General features: G+C 44.5%; 1 protein-coding gene across 3 annotated transcripts in view; it reads right to left on the reverse strand.

The window, feature by feature from the left end:
• Nucleotides 1–10,522: 10,522 nt before the first annotated feature.
• The window catches only part of LOC110971321 (sodium channel protein type 4 subunit alpha B-like), a 50,173-nt gene continuing 38,742 nt past the window's right edge, over nt 10,523–21,953 (reverse strand). For all 3 annotated transcript variants that reach the window (XM_051951915.1, XM_051951913.1, XM_051951914.1), the window contains 10 exons: nt 20,133–20,234; nt 19,734–20,018; nt 19,362–19,415; nt 18,963–19,104; nt 17,441–17,535; nt 15,440–15,710; nt 14,337–14,967; nt 12,692–12,836; nt 12,530–12,604; nt 10,523–12,065 (listed from right to left, as the gene is read on the reverse strand). In XM_051951915.1, the coding sequence (XP_051807875.1) occupies nt 11,916–12,065; nt 12,530–12,604; nt 12,692–12,836; nt 14,337–14,967; nt 15,440–15,710; nt 17,441–17,535; nt 18,963–19,104; nt 19,362–19,415; nt 19,734–20,018; nt 20,133–20,234 (1,950 nt within the window). In that variant the 3' untranslated portion in view covers nt 10,523–11,915. The remainder of the gene's footprint in view (nt 12,066–12,529; nt 12,605–12,691; nt 12,837–14,336; nt 14,968–15,439; nt 15,711–17,440; nt 17,536–18,962; nt 19,105–19,361; nt 19,416–19,733; nt 20,019–20,132; nt 20,235–21,953) is intronic.

Raw genomic sequence — 21,953 nt, forward strand, 5'->3', positions numbered from 1 at the left:
ATACCTCTGTTGGTACTTACCCCATCCACGTTACAAATTATAACTCCGGCCTAGCTAAGTGGGTATTAACCCCTAATACGCCCTGGTTTTTCTATTACTCGTTGAAAATCGAACATTAAGTGGCAGATATCATATCCTTGAGACCTAATTAATAACAAGAAACTTTCAGAAGTGAGTTTGGTATCATACATTCCTGCTTTACATTTTGTTGTGGTTGTGTATTTTTGGTACTCAGAATTGATCTATCTAAAACGAGGAACAAGAATACAGGACATATACTTATAGAGTGAGAGCGACTGTGCCGACATGTCCGTCGGCTACCTGAGCAGGTGTATCGGGACTAGTATAGGGTAGTTAGAGTACACTCTTGCATTGGTGAGAGAGTCTGCTTCATGGTCTACGACCCGCACCTATACTTCTGGGCAACCAGTTTTTTTTTACTGAGGAGGGGCGAGTACTCCGACTACATGGCATGATGGAATGAACGACTGCATCCAGGTCCTGCCGAGGACGCATGGGCCGATGGTAACCAATCACAAGCACGCTCACAACTCGATCCCGCATGGCAACATCACTAGCACAGCTCAGCATGATCCCATCGGTAACCATCAGCAGCACGGCTATCATGATCATGGTAACCATCACGGCAGCAGCTCACATGATCCCACTGGTAACAATCACAGCAGATCACTGTATGATTCCATTGGTAACCGAGATCATTGGCACAGGACTTTGCTCATTTTCTATCCCAACATGGTAACTAAATACACTCGGATCTGCGCATTGCTGGCAACATGATCCCCATAGGTAACCATCACCGCTTTCGTGACGCCTATTTCACATGTTATTCCCATGGTAACCAATCAGGCACAGCTCCATGATCCCATGGTAATTCTAGATCCACCGGCCACAGCTCACAATAATAACCTCATGGTCAAATAATCACATAGGCACCCAGCTGCATATAGATCCCATGGAAACCAATCACGGCTACAGCTCACATGATCCCCATGGTAAACCAATCACAGCACAGCTCACATGATCCATGGTAACCAAGTCCGGCACAGGCTCACATGATCCCATGGTCACCAATGCACGCACAGCTCACATGATCTCCATCGGTACCACCCAGGCCATCAGCAGCTGATTGATTATGTGATTATGGTGTGGTTGCACGTCGCGGCTCTCTACAGCGATGAGGATCTAATGAGAGGGAGACTTTGGAAGGCCAGATGTCCGAGCTGATGGACGACTGCGACAACATCATGGACCGTCCGCTGTCCAACTGCATTGTCCTGTCGGTGATGGACGGCAGCACTGGCTGGATGTACGAGCACCCCACTTCAGAGGCCAGGATGATGTACTGAGGCCTGGAGAGTACAGGAGCTTTCCATGAACATGGCATGGGCCGCATGGAGGGTCATGCACGGCATGAGACGCATCATGGACTCTAACATTAGAGTCGGCATCAATAAAGTGTGTTGAGATAACAATGTTGCTGTCTGCTCTGTGGCGTGAAAAGTTGAGAAGATTTCTTCTCAGAAACAGCATGTTTCATTTGAGGGTACCTATCAGTATCAAACTGATCTCTGAGCTTGCTTCATCTTCTGTGGTTCCCACTGCCTGGTGGAACGTTCTTCTCTCTGTAGACCTCTGTCATTAATGTCTCAGTTTAAATTCTGAATGCTATCTGGTCACTTTGTCCCATTAACTTACCACGTTCAGAATCGAGTAAGGTTTCATGTGATTTTCAACAACAGCACACGTCTGAACTGGCACTTGAAATGCAGTAAAGAGCTGCAGAACGCCAGCAGCCTCTCAAAATCAGCTACATGCCTGCTGGCGCTGGCTTCTGCTGCTGTTATTGTCCTTTGTTAGAGAAAGAACCTATGAAATGCGCAGGCTGTTGTTCATCTGTTCTTCGAGGTCTGGTGGTCGCAAAAGACAGAGAAACTTCGCAATGTGATTCGCCAGAAAAACATGAAGAACATTCAGCCAAGTGAGTTTCTGGTGTTCTCTGCTGTTCAATGCAATCAACCAGTATAGCAAGTCAAAGTAGTAAAACCTAACCCTGTGCTAAGGAAGGAAGGAGGAAGGAAGCAAGGTCAGTCGGCTCGGTCGTTTGGTCGCAGTTATGGACAAGGTGAACAAGTTTAACGTGTTTTGTTGGGGTTAGTAACTCTGCATGGTCGGGCACTCTGGCAGTGATACTGTGGAAGGCTTCTTTTACGGAAAGTATGAAGCAGCTGCTTACAGCAGAGTTTTGGTTCTTATGACGGTAACGCAGACGACAGCCAGTCGAGTGGCTTCACTCATAAACATCTTCTTTCTGTTCACCTTTTCTGGCTGTTTGACAATTTTCTAACCAACCAACATTTTAGTCCATATTTTTATTGGTTGGATACTGTTGTTTTTGCTCCATGTTTTACATTTTAATTAAAATCTGCAGCAGATTCTTCAGTTGTCTGATGTTTTTTTACACTAGAGCAATGATACGGTAAGTTTGAGGACATCGTGGCTTTCAACAGCTCGTGTTTCTGTTTCTCCAGGGGTGTTTATCAGGTCCTTTTAACAGGAGCTAACAGATAGCAAAACGTCCTCGTTAAATCTGCTGACGTTGTAAGATGAAGCTTTCAGCAACAACAGGAGTCGTTGCCAAACACATTCTCAACGATACTCGAGGGTTGGATCTTTTCATTCAGCTGCTTCATTAGTGGGTCTCCAATGATACATGAACATCATCTTCTTCCTATTCAACAGAACTATAATTTCATTCCAGAGACACTTAGAATGAACATCCCAATCTGATAATCAGACAATTGACATTTGTGTGGTATGGATAAAGTAAGTCTCACAATTTGCTCAGGGAAACTCTGAGTGGCTTCAACATAAAATAGAACAGCTTTTGAGGGGAACAAGATTGAAGTTTACAACCATTGGAAACACAAATAAGATAAACTGACAGAAAAAACAAACAACGAGAATAAATCTGAAAAGTGGCAGTTGCAGTGAATGGAGTGACCGCTGAAACCTAAATGCTGCTTCTGCCTGGTCCATGTTTGGAGGTAAACCTGCTCCAGGAGATTCGAGCAGCACGTTGGATTCTCCTACCATTTCAGCAGATCGAGTGAATTATTCAAACCTTTTTTCTGTAGGAAGCACAAGTTATTTGCATACTGTACGTGGACGAAGTTAGTGGGTTTACTATGACGATTTATCAACTTTCTCTCAGCAAATAGAAAGAATGAATGAAACAAGTCTCCTCTTAGCTGTTGTAGGAAAATTTAATGTCAGGTTAGTTGACCAGACTGACCAGGAAATGTAAAATGACAATAGTCCAATGAAAGTCATCTTATGATTGAAACGATTTCTGTGTGAATCTGCTGCTGCAGAAGCCAGAGCTTTGAAGCGCCGTGTTGATTCTGACAACCACACAGTGGAGACTCTGCCAGCACCACACAGAGGAGCATTACATTAATGTAACATCTGCCTATGCGTCCCTTCACCGGACTGATTGACGCGACAGTGTTCCACCGTCTGAAAGGGTTCTATGCAGTCTCCTGGGTGGAGCATCTTCATCAGACTGGACTGATGATGGTTGTTGGAGACCATCTCGCTCTGTTTATGATGGTCGTCTTCTTCATTTCTTGTTCATCCTCTCACCTCGGCTTCCAGGTAGCGGCCCCTGCTTTCCTTCTTCTCCTCACCACCCACCAATCTTCTTCGCATCAACCAGACTCCACCCACTACTCAGGCACCTAGACGCCATCGTAGACCCTCAGTCAGGACCGCGACTCATGCTCAGTCCTGCTTGCCTGTTGACTGATCTGTACCCAAACCTTCTTCCTTGCCTTACAGCTCAGACCACCTGTTAGCTACACCTGGATCCCTCTGCTGCCCCCTCCTGGAACACACTGAGCCACCTGGATTCTAAATCCTCATTGGTCCAGACCTTCACTCAGCCTCGACCACAGCACCCCAGCCTGCCTTGCTTTGTCCCATGTTCACCAGTTCAGTCTGTGAGGGCCTTGCTGAATTGCTGAGTTTGGGTAGTGTGTAGCGTTGTTTAGTGCTGGTATTTCTGTTTAGCCGATTGGCGGCCTGCGTTCCCTGTTTGGATCCTGCTTCATGTTTAGATCCTCCTTCATGTTTGGATCCTCCTTCATGTTTGGATCCTGCTTCATGTCTGGATCCTCATTCATGTTTGAATCCTCCTTCATGTTTGGATCCTGCTTCATGTTTGGATCCTCCTTCATGTTTGGATCCTCCTTCATGTTTGGATCCTCCGTCATGTTTGGATCCTCCTTCATGTTTAGATCCTCCTTCATGTTTGGATCCTCCTTCATCTCTGGATCCTGCTTCATCTTTGGATCCTCCTTCATGTTTAGATCCTGCTTCATCTTTGGATCATCCTTCATGTCTGGATCCTGCTTCATGTTTAGATTCTCCTTCATGTTTGGATCCTCCTTCATGTCTGGATCCTCCGTCATGTTTGGATCCTCCTTCATGTTTGGATCCTCCGTCATGTTTGGATCCATCTTCATGTCTGGATCTTGCTTCATGTTTGGATCCTCCTTCATGTTTGGATCCTCCTTCATGTTTGGATCCTCCGTCATGTTTGGATCCTCCGTCATGTTTGGATCCATCTTCATGTTTGGATCTTGCTAAATGTTTCGATCCTGCTTGATGTTTGGATCCTGCTTCATGTTTAGATCCTCCTTCATGTCTGGATCCTCCTTCATGTTTAGATCCTGCTTCATGTTTAGATCCTCCTTCATGGTTAGATCCTCCTTCATGTTTGGATCCTCCTTCCTGTTTGGATCCGCCTTCATGTTTGGATCCTCCTTCCTGTTTGGATCCTCCTTCATGTCTGGATCTTGCTTCATGTTTGGATCCTCCTTCATGTTTGGATCCTCCTTCATGTTTGGATCCTCCTTCATGTTTAGATCCTCCTTCATGTTTGGATCCTCCTTCATCTCTGGATCCTGCTTCATCTTTGGATTTTTCTTCATGTTTGGATCCTCCTTCGTTTAGATCCTCCTTCATGTTTGGATCCTGCTTCATTTTTGGATCCTCCTTCATGTTTAGATCCTGCTTCATCTTTGGATCATCCTTCATGTCTGGATCCTGCTTCATGTTTCGATTCTCCTTCATGTTTGGATCCTCCTTCATGTCTGGATCCTCCTTCATGTTTGGATCCTCCGTCATGTTTGGATCCATCTTCATGTTTGGATCTTGCTTCATGTTTGGATCCTCCGTCATGTTTGGATCCTCCTTCATGTCTGGATCCTCCTTCATGTCTGGATCCTCCTTCATGTTTGGATCCTCCGTCATGTTTGGATCCTCCGTCATGTTTCGATCCTGCTTGATGTTTGGATCCTGGTTCATGTTTAGATCCTGCTTCATCTTTGGATCCTCCTTCATGTCTGGATCTTGCTTCATGTTTAGATCCTCCTTCATGTTTAGATCCTGCTTCATGTTTAGATCCTCTTTCATGGTTAGATCCTCCTTCATGTTTGGATCCTCCTTCCTGTTTGGATCCGCCTTCATGTTTGGATCCTCCTTCATGTCTGGATCTTGCTTCATGTTTGGATTCTCCTTCATGTCTGGATCTTGCTTCATGTTTGGATCCTCCTTCATGTTTGGATCCTCCTTCATGTTTGGATCCTCCATCATGTTTGGATCCATCTTCATGTTTGGATCTTGCTTCATGTTTGGATCCTCCTTCCTGTTTGAATCCTCCTTCATGTCTGGATCTTGCTTCATGTTTGGATCCTCCTTCATGTTTAGATCATGCTTCATGTTTGGATCCTGCTTCATAGTTAGATCCTCCTTCATGTTTGGATCCTGCTTCATCTTTGCATCATCCTTCATGTCTGGATCCTCCTTCATGTTTAGATCCTCCTTCATGTTTGGATCCTCCTTCATGTCTGGATCTTGCTTCATGTTTGGATCCTGCTTCATGTTAGGATCCTCCTTCATGTTTGGATCCTCCTTCATGTTTGGATCCTCCTTCATGTTTGGATCCTCCTTCATGTCTGGATCTTGCTTCATGTTTGGATCCTGCTTCATGTTTGGATCCTCCTTCATGTTTGGATCCTCCTTCATGTCTGGATCTTGCTTCATGTTTGGATCCTGCTTCATGTTTCGATCCTCCTTCATGTTTGGATCCTGCTTCATGTTTGACTTTTGCTTCATGTTTTGATCCTCCTTCCTGTTTAGATCCTCCTTCATCTTTGGATCATCCTTCATGTCTGGATCCTCCTTTATGTCTGGATCTTGCTTCATGTTTGGATCCTGCTTCATGTTTCGATCCTCCTTCATGTTTGGATCCTCCTTTATGTCTGGATCTTGCTTCATGTTTGGATCCTCCTTCATGTTTGGATCCTCCTTTATGTCTGGATCTTGCTTCATGTTTGGATCCTCCTTCATGTTTGGATCCTGCTTCACGTTTGGATCCTCCTTCATAGTTAGTTCCTCCTTCATGTTTGGATCCTCCTTCATGTTTGGATCCTGCTTCATGTTTGGATCCTCCTTCATAGTTAGTTCCTCCTTCATGTTTGGATCCTCCTTCATGTTTGGATCCTGCTTCACGTTTGGATCCTCCTTCATAGTTAGTTCCTCCTTCATGTTTGGATCCTCCTTCATGTTTGGATCCTGCTTCATGTTTGACTTTTGCTTCATGTTTTGATCCTCCTTCATGTTTAGATCCTCCTTCATCTTTGGATCATCCTTCATGTCTGGATCCTCCTTCATGTTTGGATCCTGCTTCATGTTTGACTTTTGCTTCATGTTTAGATCCTCCTTCATCTTTGGATCATCCTTCATGTCTGGATCCTGCTTCATGTTAGGATCCTGCTTCATGTTTAGATCCTCCTTCATGTCTGGATCTTGTTTCATGTTTAGATCCTGCTTCATGTTTGGATCCTCCTTCATGTCTGGATCTTGCTTCATGTTTTGATCCTCCTTCATGTTTGGATCCTGCTTCAGGTTTGGATCCTCCAGTATACCATCAGCACTTGCCTGACAATCAGCAGAGCAGAGAGCAGCTGAGATTATCATCATCATCATCATCTAGAAAAGTCAACTTGCACAAGTGTTGAAAACTAGCATGAGTGTTAATTTATTTTCCATGTGAAATAAATACATATAACATCATCATCATTAGAACTAAAACGGAAAACCCTTAAGTGAGACAGAAAATAATAAGAGTAAAACTCACTGCTGATAATATTGTATTTCTTACCATATCCTCCACTTGTTCTACTATCCTCAGGAATATCATGTCCTTTGCAGTGTTGTCAGCATCCATGAAGTGCAGGTCTTTGAAGCGGGGGTCAAGGGCTGGGGCATTGTCGAGGAAGTCTTGTATGTAGTTGTAACAGGAATCAAAGTCCTGTCTGAAATTTTCTTTCATCTTGCCAATGACCGCTAGATCGCTGTGGTTTTCTCCAAATTCTGACCGCAGTTTGGCCAGTAGTGGGGAAACGATGGAGAGAGTGGGGGTGTTTTCCTCACTGAGGAGCTTGGTTGCCAATTTCAGGGGGGACATCATTTTCACAATTTCTGGGATAACTTTCATCTCATCATCTGAGATGGGAGGCAGTGGTTCTCCCCTTGGCTTGATTTTCCTTAATACTGCTGCCACAGCATCCTTCTGTTCCCAATAACGCTCCAACATCTCAAGGGAACTATTCCACCTTGTGGAAACATCATGGATTAGCTTGTGGTGTGCCAGACCCAAGTTGTGCTGTTGATCACGGAGAGCATCAGATGCTTTGGTACTTTTGTGAAAAAATGTCACAACTCGCCTTATTTTCACCGGGATATGTTTCACCTGGCCTGCTTTAAATGTTTTTTGCGAGGACAAATTAAGTGTGTGCTATGCATCGCACATGTGGCTTCATTTCTGTGCCAGACCCAGTCAGTATCATGTTTGTTGCATTATCTGTGACTAACACTGGCTTCTTGTCGCCAATCTTCCACTCGCGGCTAACTTCGTGCAGTAACTCTGCAAGATTTGCTCCGGTGCGAGACTCACGGAAAGCTCTGGTCTGGAGAACGAAGTTTTGCATTTCCCATTGCATGTCAATGTGGTGTGCCGTCACTGTTATATATGAGTCAGTGGCGCAAGACGTCCACCCATCCACTGTAAGTGCAACTCTTTGTGCACTGCTCAGCGATACAACAATCTCACTTCTCACTTTGTTGTACAGATCGGGAATATGTGTGTCAGTGAAGACAGACCTGTCTGGTATTTTATACCTGGGCTCCAAAACGTGCACAAGCTGTCTGAAGCCCTCATTTTCCACCACTCTATAGACCCTTTATTTGTTTACAAACATTGTGACGTTTTTTGTGGGCGGGGCTTATGCTGGAGGCAAAAGCGGAGCAAGAAGTCAAGCGGGACTGGGAGTATATAGTTTGCGCTGGGAGTTTGCAGCGCAAACTCGAGCATTTTTAACCCGTTAAACTTCAGTGTACCGCCGGCGGTACACTTACTAATTTGCATAGGAATTTAAAGAATGTCCGAAGGCTGCAAACGCGCTTATACAAACACTATACACCGATGGAAAGCTTAGATTGTCATGAATCCGCCGGTATAAACCACTTTCAGATGTGATTACCACAGCGGGTGAGAAAAACACATTTGTCCGACAAACAACGAATATCCATCCATCCGTTCTCTGTACACGGCTTCAACGCACACAGCGCGACTCACATTTCCGGGTTCATTATTACACACAGATGAAAATATTCCACAAAAACGGCCATAATCCAACCTTGGACATCCAGACGACACAAGCCAGTAAACTATTTTATCCAAAACATGTCCTGAAGTCGGTATATAATCCATGAATCGGTCGTTTTCAAGGAAATGCACCTCGCGATGTGCGTCCAATATTCCCTGTATTTCTCGTCATATTCAACGGGTTATTGTTTTTGACTGTATTTTTTTCTGTGTCTTGTTGTGTCCTTGTTCTTATGGTGTGTGTATTTGGACCCAGTGTCTGGAATAAAGCTGAATTGAATTGAATTGAATATTTTTTATTTACAAATAGAATATTAGCGATTTTTTTGTACTGAAAATGGCTGGAATTGACTGCAGCTGATCGTCTCTGTCCAGTCTTTTCGCCTCAGTGCATTTAATCACAACTGTCTTCGTTCCCTCTGAGCACGAGTGTTCGGTGGAATCCTATAAAATTTTAATTTGCATTCGCCAATGTCATTCCTCCTATTCTGACATCCAAAAACACAGCAGGACGACATTTTAGAAAAGTTGATAGAGCCTAGTCCCTCAGTCTTTCGCCTTTTGGTCAGGCTTCCTCTTTTGCCTCCAGCTAAAGCTGTGACGTCATTCGTGACGTGGCTCATTAAAGGGTCTATAAGGCTGGATGTCTTTGCATATGAAGTAGGCAATGGCCTTAGTTATAGCCATTGCGCAGTCAGAATTTTTTCTGGAAAAAAAAAAAAAAGCTTCTGCCCTTGTTGCGGGTTTGTTTTTTTCAGGTTCCTTCTCAAATTGAATTTTCCCAACCTTGGAGGCTTCATTTTGTTTAATGAACCTTTTTTTTCATTTTACCCTCGGCCACCCTCACCAAATGTCTCTTCTTTTCTTTTTTCTTTTCTCATTTCCTACATACAGGTGGTGCGCTTACAGCGCAGCAGCCGGAGCCGCCATTGGCAGGGCAGCTCAAATGTAATTTCGTTGTATACTGAAGTGTGCAATGACAATAAATTCTATGATTCTGATTCTGAATTTGCTGCGAGAGGACTCCCAAAATAAGAAGTGACACTTTTCTGATCCTGACCTGATTTGCTTGGTTTATCTCCGGTGTCCGACGAGGAACTAGACGGGGAGGTGGGGGAGGTGGCGGTAGACTTGTCGGTGATGTGGTGTACTCTTTTTAAGTGGCTCTGCATGTTTGTCGTGCTTCCGTTGTACGGCTTCTTCACATGGCATTCTTTGCAAATGACGGAAGTTTTCTTTGCAAATCCGTAGTGTTTCCAAACATAAGATTTAAACGTTGCGGGTGCATTAAATATAGAACCTTCCTCGCTGCTGCTCACGCGAACATCCATTATGGTTTACTTGTCTTTATTCAATACAAAACGCAAAAAATGATGATGCATTCATTGCACCTGGGGAACAGTAGATGGTGTGAAGTTTAACATGAATAAAACAGCGCTTGCATCGGATTTTACCGATACTCGCCAACGCATCGAGATGAATCTAGAGTTCACCCATCAATTGTATCCATATCCAGTGAATGAGCCGATGCATTCGCGTCGCGCACGTGCACATCGATGCATTGATTAGTATCGATTAGTTTCCACACCCTGAGTGTATATCTGTGCTGTAAATAAAAGCCCTTACTATTTGTGAGGGTCTGTCGTGTATCATCGCCCTGCACCTGAGTCTGTCATTCTTCTCTGTCCAAACATTTCCACTGTTGTCTCCACTGTCCCTCAGGTGGACTCCAAGGATTATCAGAGCCATAATTTTAAAAAGAAACCAAAGTTTTCATGTTATTGTGTTTATTTTTAGTTTGACTGAAGTTTACAAACAATGATAGAACTTTGATATAAAACACAAACTGTGTGGTCCCTGGTTCATTAGACCATTCCACATCATGTTAACGTGAACATCAACAGATAAAAGGATGCTGTAAATCAGAGGGTTAGAGTTACATTCCAGGCTGACCTTCAGCTGCAGCCAATCAATCAAATCAATAATGACACTAATGTCTATCAGCTGTTCACACATTAGAACAATCATGACTAACAAACCTGGAGGCTAAGGCTGTTAGTAGAAGAATACTGCATTATTTCCTATAACTGTGGAGAAAACTGCTTTCCAGGCTAAATTTATAATAATAATAATAATGAGTGGTAATATTTGGAAGAAAAAGCTAAAGTGTTTGTTAAATAGCAGAACAAGTTGTTATGAGCACCAGTGTTGGTGGTTTAGTGCAGGTTTTATATTTTATCAACAAACTTCGTCCTACAGACTAAATATTTCTGACTGAAGTTGAATACTCCTGCAGCAATTTACCGTTAATCAATTAATTAATCAATCCCCAACTAGTTTCATAATCAATTAATCAGTTTGAGTCATTTTTTCACAGAAATGTCTTTCCTTCTGTATAAAAATGACTTGGAAATCTTTGGCTTGGGAACAAGACTTTTTCCATCTTGGACTTTGGGAGATGCTGATCCACATATTTCACCATTTTCTGACCTTTTGGAGACCAAACAACCAACTAATTAATTAATTAATTAATACAGAAAACAATCAACACTTTACCTGACAATGAAAATGAGTCGTGGCTCTAATTTTGAAGCCGTTCTTAAATGTCTCTGCCGTCGTGCTCTTGTGGATGTTAACATCCAGTGACTGGTTCAGACTAAAATAATCCACAGCAGTGAGATGAGATTAGTCATCTTTCATTAGTTCCATGGTCAGCTCAGAGTTTAAGTGTTTGTTAAGTGATTAAATACCTGAAGTATTACAATCTGGATACATCGTTTAATCTCTATTATCTCTGAGGATTAGCATCATGCATCATGTGGACGAACCTCCAGACAGACTGAGCTTTGTTAGGAAACCTCAGTTAGGAAACCTTAATCACAGATTAAAGACAGAAAAGCATTCGAGTCTTTGACTGTAGGACAAAAGAAGCTGCAGGTTTCTGACCATCAGAGAAAAGAAGCTGCAGGTTTCTGCAGGTTGTTGTGATGTTCAGGATGTTTTGACTTGTGTAGTCAGAGTCATTACAGGATAAGAAATTCCTCCATAGTGAGGAGGACGTAGATAAAGACACAGAAGAAGCGTGAGACAACGAGGCGCCACTGTCAGCAGATGATTAACTCCCTCAGGTTCTCATCAGATGGGAGGTCAGGTGACAGGAAGCTCACTGTGAAGCTCCGCCCCCAGCCAGGTCTGATGTCTCCTTGTCACCGGCGTCCTGTTGGAGGTGTTTCCGATAGGCTCGCTGGATCACCGACGCTGCCACCTCTTCCTGTTTCCTCTGCAGGGTGCTGCTGATCGGCTCCTGTGACACCTGCAGGAAGCACAAATCACCTGTGACATTTCACACCAAGTCAAGGGGTTTCATTGATGAATCTGAACTTTTATCTGTTTCGTGTTCTGGTGTCGTTGCAGTTGAGACCTTATGCTGCATTCAAACAGAAATTATGTAACCTGCAAGTCAAAACCCACGGAATAGAACAACTCTTGCAGCAGCTGCAGTAGAGGAGCAGTTTCAGCAGGTGGCGCCGCTGTAGGGCTTTTTAAAAGAAATGTCTGAAGGCGTGATAACACCATTCTTTTATATTTATAGCAAATATGTAGCGTCAGATAATAAAATCATAAAAGTGTGTAAATGCACACGACTCCATATTTCAGCTGAAACAATCCAATTTAAAATGTTCAAATCAAATGAAAGTAAAATAAAATGACAACATGAAATCATAAAAATATAACCTTTACAAAACTTTAGAACAGAACAGAACAAAAAGAATTAACCTTAGACAGGCTGGTGAAGAACTTTTCTTCCAGTCTGGCTCTGAGAGTGTCCGACTGTCCCGACTTACCGAACGCCTAGGATAAATAAATAAGGAAATAAAGAAACATATTTTTTAAAAATAAATAAATAAATAAAATAAAATAAAATAATAATAATGTTACCTGTGCAGTCAGAGCTTGCAGAACGTCCACACAGTGGATCTGGTCTCCAGGTTGCAGAGGAAGGTCCATCTGGATCAGCTTGATGTTGTTTGGTTTGGGGATCCTCAACGGATCCTGCAGGGCATCGCAAAAATCTGACAGCTCACTGTGGAGCACAGGACAGTCTGTGTGAGGCCACCAGACAACATCACAGTTCAGACAGGCCATTAGAGTGGGTCTCACCTGTACTGTCGGGACTCACTTGGACTGTAGGGACTCACCAGGGGCCTCATTTATAAAACATTGCGTAGGATCCATACTACAGTTTGCGTACGCCGAAAATACGGAATGGGCGTATGCCCTTCACCCCTGATCTATAAAACTGTGCGTAAGCACAGCTGCATGCAATTTCTTGATAAATCACACACCAGCTGGAAGATTGCACAGGTGGATCCACCTCACATTCCGCCCACAACACACCCACATTTTACCATGAATGGTCAATGCAAAGTAACTCATGAATGTATCTGTATATAAATAAGCTGCTGATCCACGGCATTTCACGCAGCGCCCCCTGCAGTCTTTTCCCTGCTGTGCGTCAGGATGAATGAATCATGTGTTGACCCAGGCCACCCTGCCACTAAATTTGTTATGATCATGTCCGATGTACAAATAATTTGTAAACTGATTGAATGTGCATTTTTTCGGTTCACATAGACAAATTCATTTTCACTCAGGAGTTGTGGTGTGAAGCATGTGTGCCTGTACAGGCTGATTAATGGTTGGACGCTCATCCCATTCGGCCGCATATGGATAAATAAACAAAATTCTTTACTTTTTTTAAAAAACTTTTTACTGTGATAGTTGCAGTGAAGAGTGACAGGAAATGGGGAGAAGAGTAGGAAGACATGCATAAAAGTGCCGCGGGCAGGAATCAAAGCCGAGCCACTGCGTCAGAGACCAGCCCTACAAATGGATGAGCCATACAGGCGCCGGGTGATCAGTAAACAAAATTATTTAATAAAGATCACCGCACCGGCCCCAGATGTGGACCGGCCCTTTGGTCAAACTACCGAATGAAATAACGTTCAATCCGCTCCTGTTAATATATGAACATAGTTCTGCAAATACAGTCGTAGGCCGAATGACGCACTATATGAGCATCTACAACAATGAGGGTTTATGATTATCCGGCTCTACAAGTCTAATATGTGATAACAATAAAGGTTTGAGATCAGTCTGGTTTCAATTCACCACTTCACCCTCCAGCACTGCCGTTCCCTCTGTCTCCAAAATGTGCTTAAGCAAGCATCAAAGTTGGTGCACCGGTGCACATTCTCACGCCAAGTTTGTTTTAGAAATCACAACGTACACAGCGTACGCCACTTTCTACGCAAAGTTTGTGATTTACGCCCTGTTTTGTGTGTAAGCAAGCATCAAGAATCAAGGTTGTCGCACCAGTGCGCACATTCTCACGCCAAGTTTGTTTTTATAAATCACAACCTTTTTTTAGCCCTGTTTTGTGCATACGCAAGCTTTATAAATGAGGCCCCTGGACTGTAGGGACTCACCTGGACTGTACAGACTTACCTGGACTGTACGGACTCACCTGGACTGTAGGGACTCACCTGGACTGTAGGGACTCACCTGGACTGCAGGGACTCACCTGTACTTGATGAGCTGTGAGGCATCAGGATCAAACTTCCTCCAGGTTTTATAAAACATCTGCAGGTGGTGGTCACTGAGCAGTTTGTGGTCCTTAGGATCTTTGGGGCTCCTGGTGTTGAAGGTCTCCAGGACGACGGCGGTGAACAGGTAGAGCACCAGAAGGAAGAACAGGGTGATGTAGGTGGTGAAGAAGACGATGCCCACCACCGGGCTGCCACAGTCCCCTACAACCACCGATCCTGGGTGCTCCTTTAACGGGTCACAGTCTGGAGGTAAGTTCATGATGGGGAACAGCAGACCGTCCCACGCAGAAGAAGTGGTGATCATCATCATACTAAGCATGCTGTTCCCAAACGTCTCAAAGTTAAACAGGTCGTTGATCAGCGCCTCCTTTCTCACATAGGCAAAGTTAAACATGCCAATGACAGAGAAGGTGAACACCATAAGGAAGAGGAGGAGGCCAATGTTGATGAGGGCAGGAAGTGACATCACAAAGCCCAAAACCAGCATACGGATCCCTCTGGAAAAGCGAATGAGACGGAGGACCCACAAGATACGAGTCAATCGGACAACAGCAAAGAGCTGTGGACTGACGAAATACTTCTCCAGGAGGTCAGCCACAAAGAGACCTGCAAGGAACAAAAAGAGACGCTGTAAACACATCCTCAACCAACAGAAACACAATACCAAACAAAAGGTTTGGCACAGACAGAATGACATGACCACACAATGCAATGACATCATCAGATGAGACAATGACATCACCTGGTAAAACAATAACATCAAAGAAGCCACCACTTGAGAAAATTTCACCAAATGAAACATTGACTTCTAGATAAGATGATTACATCACCAGACAAGACAATGACATCACCAGATAAGACAATGACATCAACAAATAAGACAATGACATCACCAGACATAATTCTGACATCAAAGACAATATTCCGACATCACCACATGAGTCCAAGACATCACCAGATAAGACAATGACATCACCAGACAAGCCCATGACATCATCAGAGTAGACAATGACATCACTAATTGTGAGAATAACATCACCAAACAAGACGATGAGCTCTCCTGGCGTTGCTGACTCACCTGTTATGCACACGATGAGGATCACGAAGTCAACGATGTTCATGCAGCTGCTGAAGTAGTGCCGTCTGAGTGCAATGATCTTTAGAAAGAACTCAAGGAGGAAGACGAGGAGGAGGATGAAGTGGAACCAGTATAGGACAACTTCTTTCTTGTGGCTCTGGTCTTCCGTCTCCACCATCAAAACCACCATGTTCAGACAGATCACCATCCCCATGAAGATCTCAAAGCACGGAGCAGTCACCACATCAAAGAGCCGAGCATGACACTGGTTCTGGAGAGGAAGCACAGCATTACAACACCTGAAGACCTCCCTAATTCTTCTGGTCACTGCCTGGAACCCACCTATGGTCGATAACATTTATGTATGGTTCTCGATAAGACTGGAATGTAGATCATCTGGTAAATCAGGAGTTCTACCTTCAGGCTCAGCTCCCTTTTAACCACGATGGTCCGGTATGACACCCACATTCCCACTGATGCTGCACCTATCTGTCTGTCCATCTCACATTTAAGTTTCATTGACATCACCCCAAAACAAAATCCTTAAACTCCTTCACTTGGGGCAGCACCAGAAATAATCCACTGGTTTCCAGCAGAGAATCGAGGCCTCAGATTTGGAGCAACCGACTGTCGTCTTGGCTGCTTCATGCTCAGCTGCAGCTACCCGAGTGCTGCTGAAGGTCACGGTCTGACGACGTCAACAGAACCACGTCATCTCCAACAGCACACATTCTGAGATTTAGACCAGACACCTTCTTTGCCTCAGCTGCACCTCGAGATCCTGTCCATGAATATCACAAACAGGATCAGAGATGAGTGGCAGCCCTGGCAGAGTCCAGCACCCACTGAAAATGTGACTGACTTTGTCCAAAGGATACAGACACAGTTCTCATTTTGGTTGCAACAAGACCAGATGGCTCATCAGTACCCCCAACAGAGTCTCCTTTCCAGCACCCTGGAGGAAGCTTTTCCAGGACGGCTGAGCAGTGTGTTACTCTGACAGTTACAGCACAGAAAATGAGAAGCATGAAGCTCCACAGCCACAACCCCAACCTCCACGTGTCACTAAAGTGGTTTATCAGCTAAGCCATCTCAACCGTGTCCAGCCTTCAGCATCTTAAGCCGATTCTTGTCCAGACCTGGTGCCTTGAAGCTGAGTAGTTTTTCAACTACCTCAGTGATTTTAGCCACAGATATGGGCAAGGCTTTCCCAAGTTATGACTCTGCCACCTCAGCAGACGACACGCTGGTCAGGTTGAGGAGGTCATCAAAGTGCTCCTTCCACTGTCTAATATTCCCAGTCCAGTCATCAGTCCTCTCCACATTAACACTGACTGAACCCAACCTAAGCCCTGCTTTCCTTTAAGTCATCAGACAGATTGCTAGGCTCTCTATGAGGTCGAAAAAAAGTCCTTTTCATAGTTATCCCTAAACTCTTCCCACACTTAAGGTTTTGTTTCTGTTACTGCCCCTCAAGCCACCCCATAGCTGTCTTGATCTGGACACTCCCAGATCAGTAAAGCCCAAACGGCCTCCTTCAGTCTGACAACATCCTTTATCACTGGTGCCCACTAAGAGGTCCTTAGGTTGCTGGAACAACAGGGACGGTTCCAAACGCAGAGAGTTGATGTTCATGTTCCTAAAACCAGTCTGCATGACCAGCGGTCAGCTCACCCCAGACTGCCATCCAGCTTACACTGCAGTAAACGCTAATGCCTATCCCTGCGGGTGGTGAGGCCAATGGGTAAAAGTCTCGTAGAACCTTTTCCGGGTGTGTCAAACCAAGCCCCATGGACCCAGTGAGTGTGTTCATGTCTCCAAGTGAGGGAGTTCAGGTGTGGATGTGACTTTCTTCATGAGTCCAGTTACAGCAGCAGCTTACTAATGACTGTCCAGACCTCTGATTGATTGTGATGGAGCTCCATTAGAAACCGTCTGACTGACTGAACACAGAGAAACACTAATATAAGGAGTGGTTAACATGCTGGAACCTGAACCCACCTGAGGACGTGGAACATCTTTGTTAGGCTCAGAGAACAGTGTCTTCATGTAACTGGAATATTTGTGCTGCTGCTCCGTCATGAAAACATGGCTCCCTCCAAAGAAAAGGTGACAAAAAAGAGTTAACTAACGGAGTCACGATGAACTAGCAAGACATGACAAACCAATGGAACATGACGAACCGACAAGACATGACAAACCAACAAGACATGACGAACCAGCAAGACATGACAAACCAATGGAACATGACAAACCAACAGAACATGACGAACCAACAAGACATGACGAACCAGCAAGACATGACAGACCAACGGAACATGACGAAACAACAAGACATGACAAACCAACAAGACATGACAAACCAACAAGACATGAAAAATCAAAAAGACATGACGAACCAATGGAACATGACAAACCAACAGAACATGACTGTGACGGCCCCAGGGCCTTTGCAGCTGCTCCTCTCCCATTTCCCTCTGTGCAGGTGGGCTGTGCCGGTTGGGTGTGGCTATGGCCCTTCCTCCTAATCTGGGCTATTTAGGTAGATCTGGCACACCTGTTCTCTCTCTGCTCCTGCTCCATGTCCACCATGCTGTCTCCTTCTGGTTTAGTTTGATTTATCTACACATCCACACACCACATGCACTACACCTTACACTTACACATTTCATTGTAAATCTTTTGTTAAACCTTTGATTTTTGTGTGGTCTCCCCATCTTTGTTGCCACTCATTGAGCCAGAGTGGTAACAATGACGAACCAACAGAACATGACGAACCAACAAGACATGATGAACCAACGGAACATGACGACCCAATGGAACATGACGAACCAATGGAACATGATGAACCAACAAGACATGACAAACCAACGGAACATTGCAAACCAACAAGACATGACGAACCAACAAGACATGACAAACCAACGGAACATTGCAAACCAATGGAACATGACGAACCAATGGAACATGACAAACCAACGGAACATGGCGAACCAACAAGACATGACGAACCAACAAGACATGACAAACCAACAAGACATGATGAACCAACGGAACATGACGAACCAACAAGACATGATGAACCAACGGAACATGACAAACCAACGGAACATGGCGAACCAACAAGACATGACGAACCAACAAGACATGACAAACCAACAAGACATGATGAACCAACGGAACATGACGAACCAACAAGACATGATGAACCAACAAGACATGACAAACCAACGGAACATGACGAACCAACAAGACATGATGAACCAACAAGACATGACAAACCAACAGAACATGACGAACCAACAAGACATGACAAACCAACAGAACATGACGAACCAACAAGACATGACAAACCAACGGAACATGACGAACCAACAAGACATGATGAACCAACAAGACATGACAAACCAACAGAACATGACGAACCAACAAGACATGACAAACAAAAGAAAAGATCCACAAACTGTCATTGTAACCATCCAACTGTCTGTCTACCTGTACCTGTCTGTCTGTCTACCTGTACCTGTCTTGTGTCTCTGTTGTTCCAAAGTAGAAATGAAGGATCTGATGAAGAAGTTTAAGGTGAAGTAGCAGCCGATGGAGATGAAACACATGAAGTACAGGTACATGTAGAGGTTGGACTCATAGACAGGCTGATCCTCCACCTGTACACACACACACACACACACACACACACACACACACACACACACACACACACACACACACACACACACACTAGTTTCAATCCAAGAACCAACAGTAACAGTAACAGTAGTTGTACTAGCAGAGTAATAGTATTAGTGACAGTAGTCGTAGCAGCAGTAGTATTAACAGTAGTACTGTTAGTACTACTAACAGTACTACTAACAGTAGTACTAACAGTGCTACAAACAGTAGTACTAACAGCAGGTGTACTGACCCGTCTGGAGTCCATAGTAGAGTAGATGATATCGTACCAGCTGTGGGACATCGCCTAACAGAGAACCAACACAGAAGTTCATCAGAAATCACTGGTTTTTAGTTTCTGATATAAAGTGATGGAAATAAAATGTTCCCTGTGAGTTCTGGAGGACTGAGCTGAGTTTCACAACAAGTTCTAATCTGAGTGATGATGAGTTAGCATTTAGAGCACACTGGTTCCATCAGTTTATCTGACCTGCACGTCCCTGAAAGGACTAATTCAGTTTAAACATGTTTAATGTAGTGTGAGTACAGGTGTTGTCTGCTTCAGGTGTGTTGGTCACATGGTTATTACCCTCCACAGTGACGTGTTTAATGTGTTCAGACTCACCAGAAGCAGCAGCGACACGTAGCTGGAGACCACAGAGTCGAAGTTAAACTTCGTGTTCTTCCAGCGGACCTCCATAAAGTCAGACTCAATCAGAAAAGAACACTCTGTCTTGTTGCTCACGGCATCAGTATGGAAAAGTTCCTCTGACGTCTCGTTGAAACAGTAATAGAACTTTCCTGCGAACAGATTCACCCCCAGATTCCCAAAGATCAGCCAGACGGTCAGAACCACCAGCAGAACCTCAAGCATCGCTGGGAGGGTCACCACCAGAACCTTCAGCACCACCTACAGACAGACACGTAGAGAGAGAGACAGGCCACCACCAGAACTTTCAGCACCACTGTCCATCTATGTCTGTCTGTCCGTCCGTCTGTCTGTCCATCTGTCTGCCTGTCTCACCTTCATTCCCTGGAAGCGAGACGGGACCCTCAGGGTTCTCAGGGTTCTCAGGTAATGAGTGTTGAATCCCATCCACCTGAGCAGCAGAGAGACCAGAGACACCTGGAAGACAGAACACACCTGGTGATGACAGGAACGTAGAACCTCAGGTTATGGTGAAGGGTTTAGTTCAGGCAACTGGACTTATTCTTGGGATCTTGAAGACGTTTCGTCTCACATCCGAGAGGCTTCTTCAGTTTTAAAAAACTAGTTTGGAGAGTCCCAGGTATTTAACCCCTAGAGGTGAAGGTGGGGCTAAGGCTGATGGTATCTACTGAAAGAGGAAAGAAATCTTTCAACAACAGATGTTGACTCCCAATGCTGTATTAATATGCTAATAGAGGGGGCCTGGTGAGAGTCGTTGATTTAATGGCCCACTGAATAGCCTCCTACCTATGACTCATCATGTGATTCGTTAGGCTCACCTGAGGAAAGGTATGAAGAGCGGTTCAATCTTCTGGGCAGAGTTCTTAAGACAGCTTTGTATGTTTCTGAGAGATGGTGTCTGAGGCCTTCCCTCTGTTCAGAGTGGGTCGCTCTAGATCAGGGGTCGGCAACCTTTAACACTCAGAGTCATTTCAACCCGTTTCCCACAGAAAAGAAAACACCGGGAGCCACAAAATCCTTCTGGCATTTAAAATGAAGACAACGCTGCATATATCGCTTTGTACCTCTATGCCCTTGTTAATTTTGACTTATTAATTAATAAAAAAAATAATGCATTAAAAAATAATGTATTTAACCGCACCTTTTTCAGTTTCCACATTTCTGGCACACCAATAACACTGATGAACACTCCAGCCAGGTAGGTAGCGCGAATGAACATTGAACACATTCAAGTCTGTTTTCCAGCCATGAAGAAGATTCACAGGATGCACTGTCAGTGCACAACAAAGTTTGGTTGTCAGGGCCTCCTCCTCCCCCTGTCCTTCCTGACATCCAATTCCCTTTTCCCTATCTCGCTCCCTCTCTCTCTCCCTCTTCTCTCTCTCCGCCGCTGCACCAGGTGGAGCGCAGCCTCACGCCTGCCTCCACTTGGTGATTAGCGTTTCCCCGCAGAATCCGGGCAGCTGCGGCTCATCGAGTGATTACACCTTCCTCCATAAAAAAACAGTTCCTTCTTCCACAATCCGCCAGATCGTAAACTCTGCTACGCCGTCTGTTGGAGCCTATTTCTATTCATTGATGATTGATTGTTTGAATTGTTTTGATCATTTGGCTGGTTGTGATTATGATTAACTGCTCACCTGCCTCCTACTTGTTGAGCCATCCCACTCCCTTGATTAAGGGAGAGCGATCAGCTGTCACTTGGAAGGCTCTGCTTTTTGTGTTGAAGGAGTGAGACAGTTTATCAACCACTAAAATTACGTTATTTTTGTATTTTTGAGAAAGTCAACAACGGGGAATAGTTAACTTGTGTTTACGTAAATAAAACTTGTTTTTGAATCAGTAGATCTCTGCATGTGCTTATTAAATTAGTGAGTCGTAAACCTCCTCCTCAAGAGACGAACCAGACAGTTTTGGACGTCTTGTTTTTTGAAAGCAACAGCAGCCATAACACCGTCAGTTTCCCTCTCACCTCTCGCTTGCCTTCTTTTGAAGTGTTTCATTCTAACGTCTGTTTATCCTCTCTTTCGCCTAGAGCGACCCAGCTGCCTGGATCTCCTCCCGACCTGCCTGTCCCCCTTGTGCTCCTCCTCGGACTCCCTCCTCAGCTCCCTTCCTGCACCGTGTCCCTCTCCGGATTCCCTCCTTGGCTCCCTCCTGCGCCCCCGGATCCGC

This window comes from Acanthochromis polyacanthus, chromosome 8, assembly GCF_021347895.1.
Source record: "Acanthochromis polyacanthus isolate Apoly-LR-REF ecotype Palm Island chromosome 8, KAUST_Apoly_ChrSc, whole genome shotgun sequence".
NCBI lineage: Eukaryota > Metazoa > Chordata > Actinopteri > Pomacentridae > Acanthochromis > Acanthochromis polyacanthus.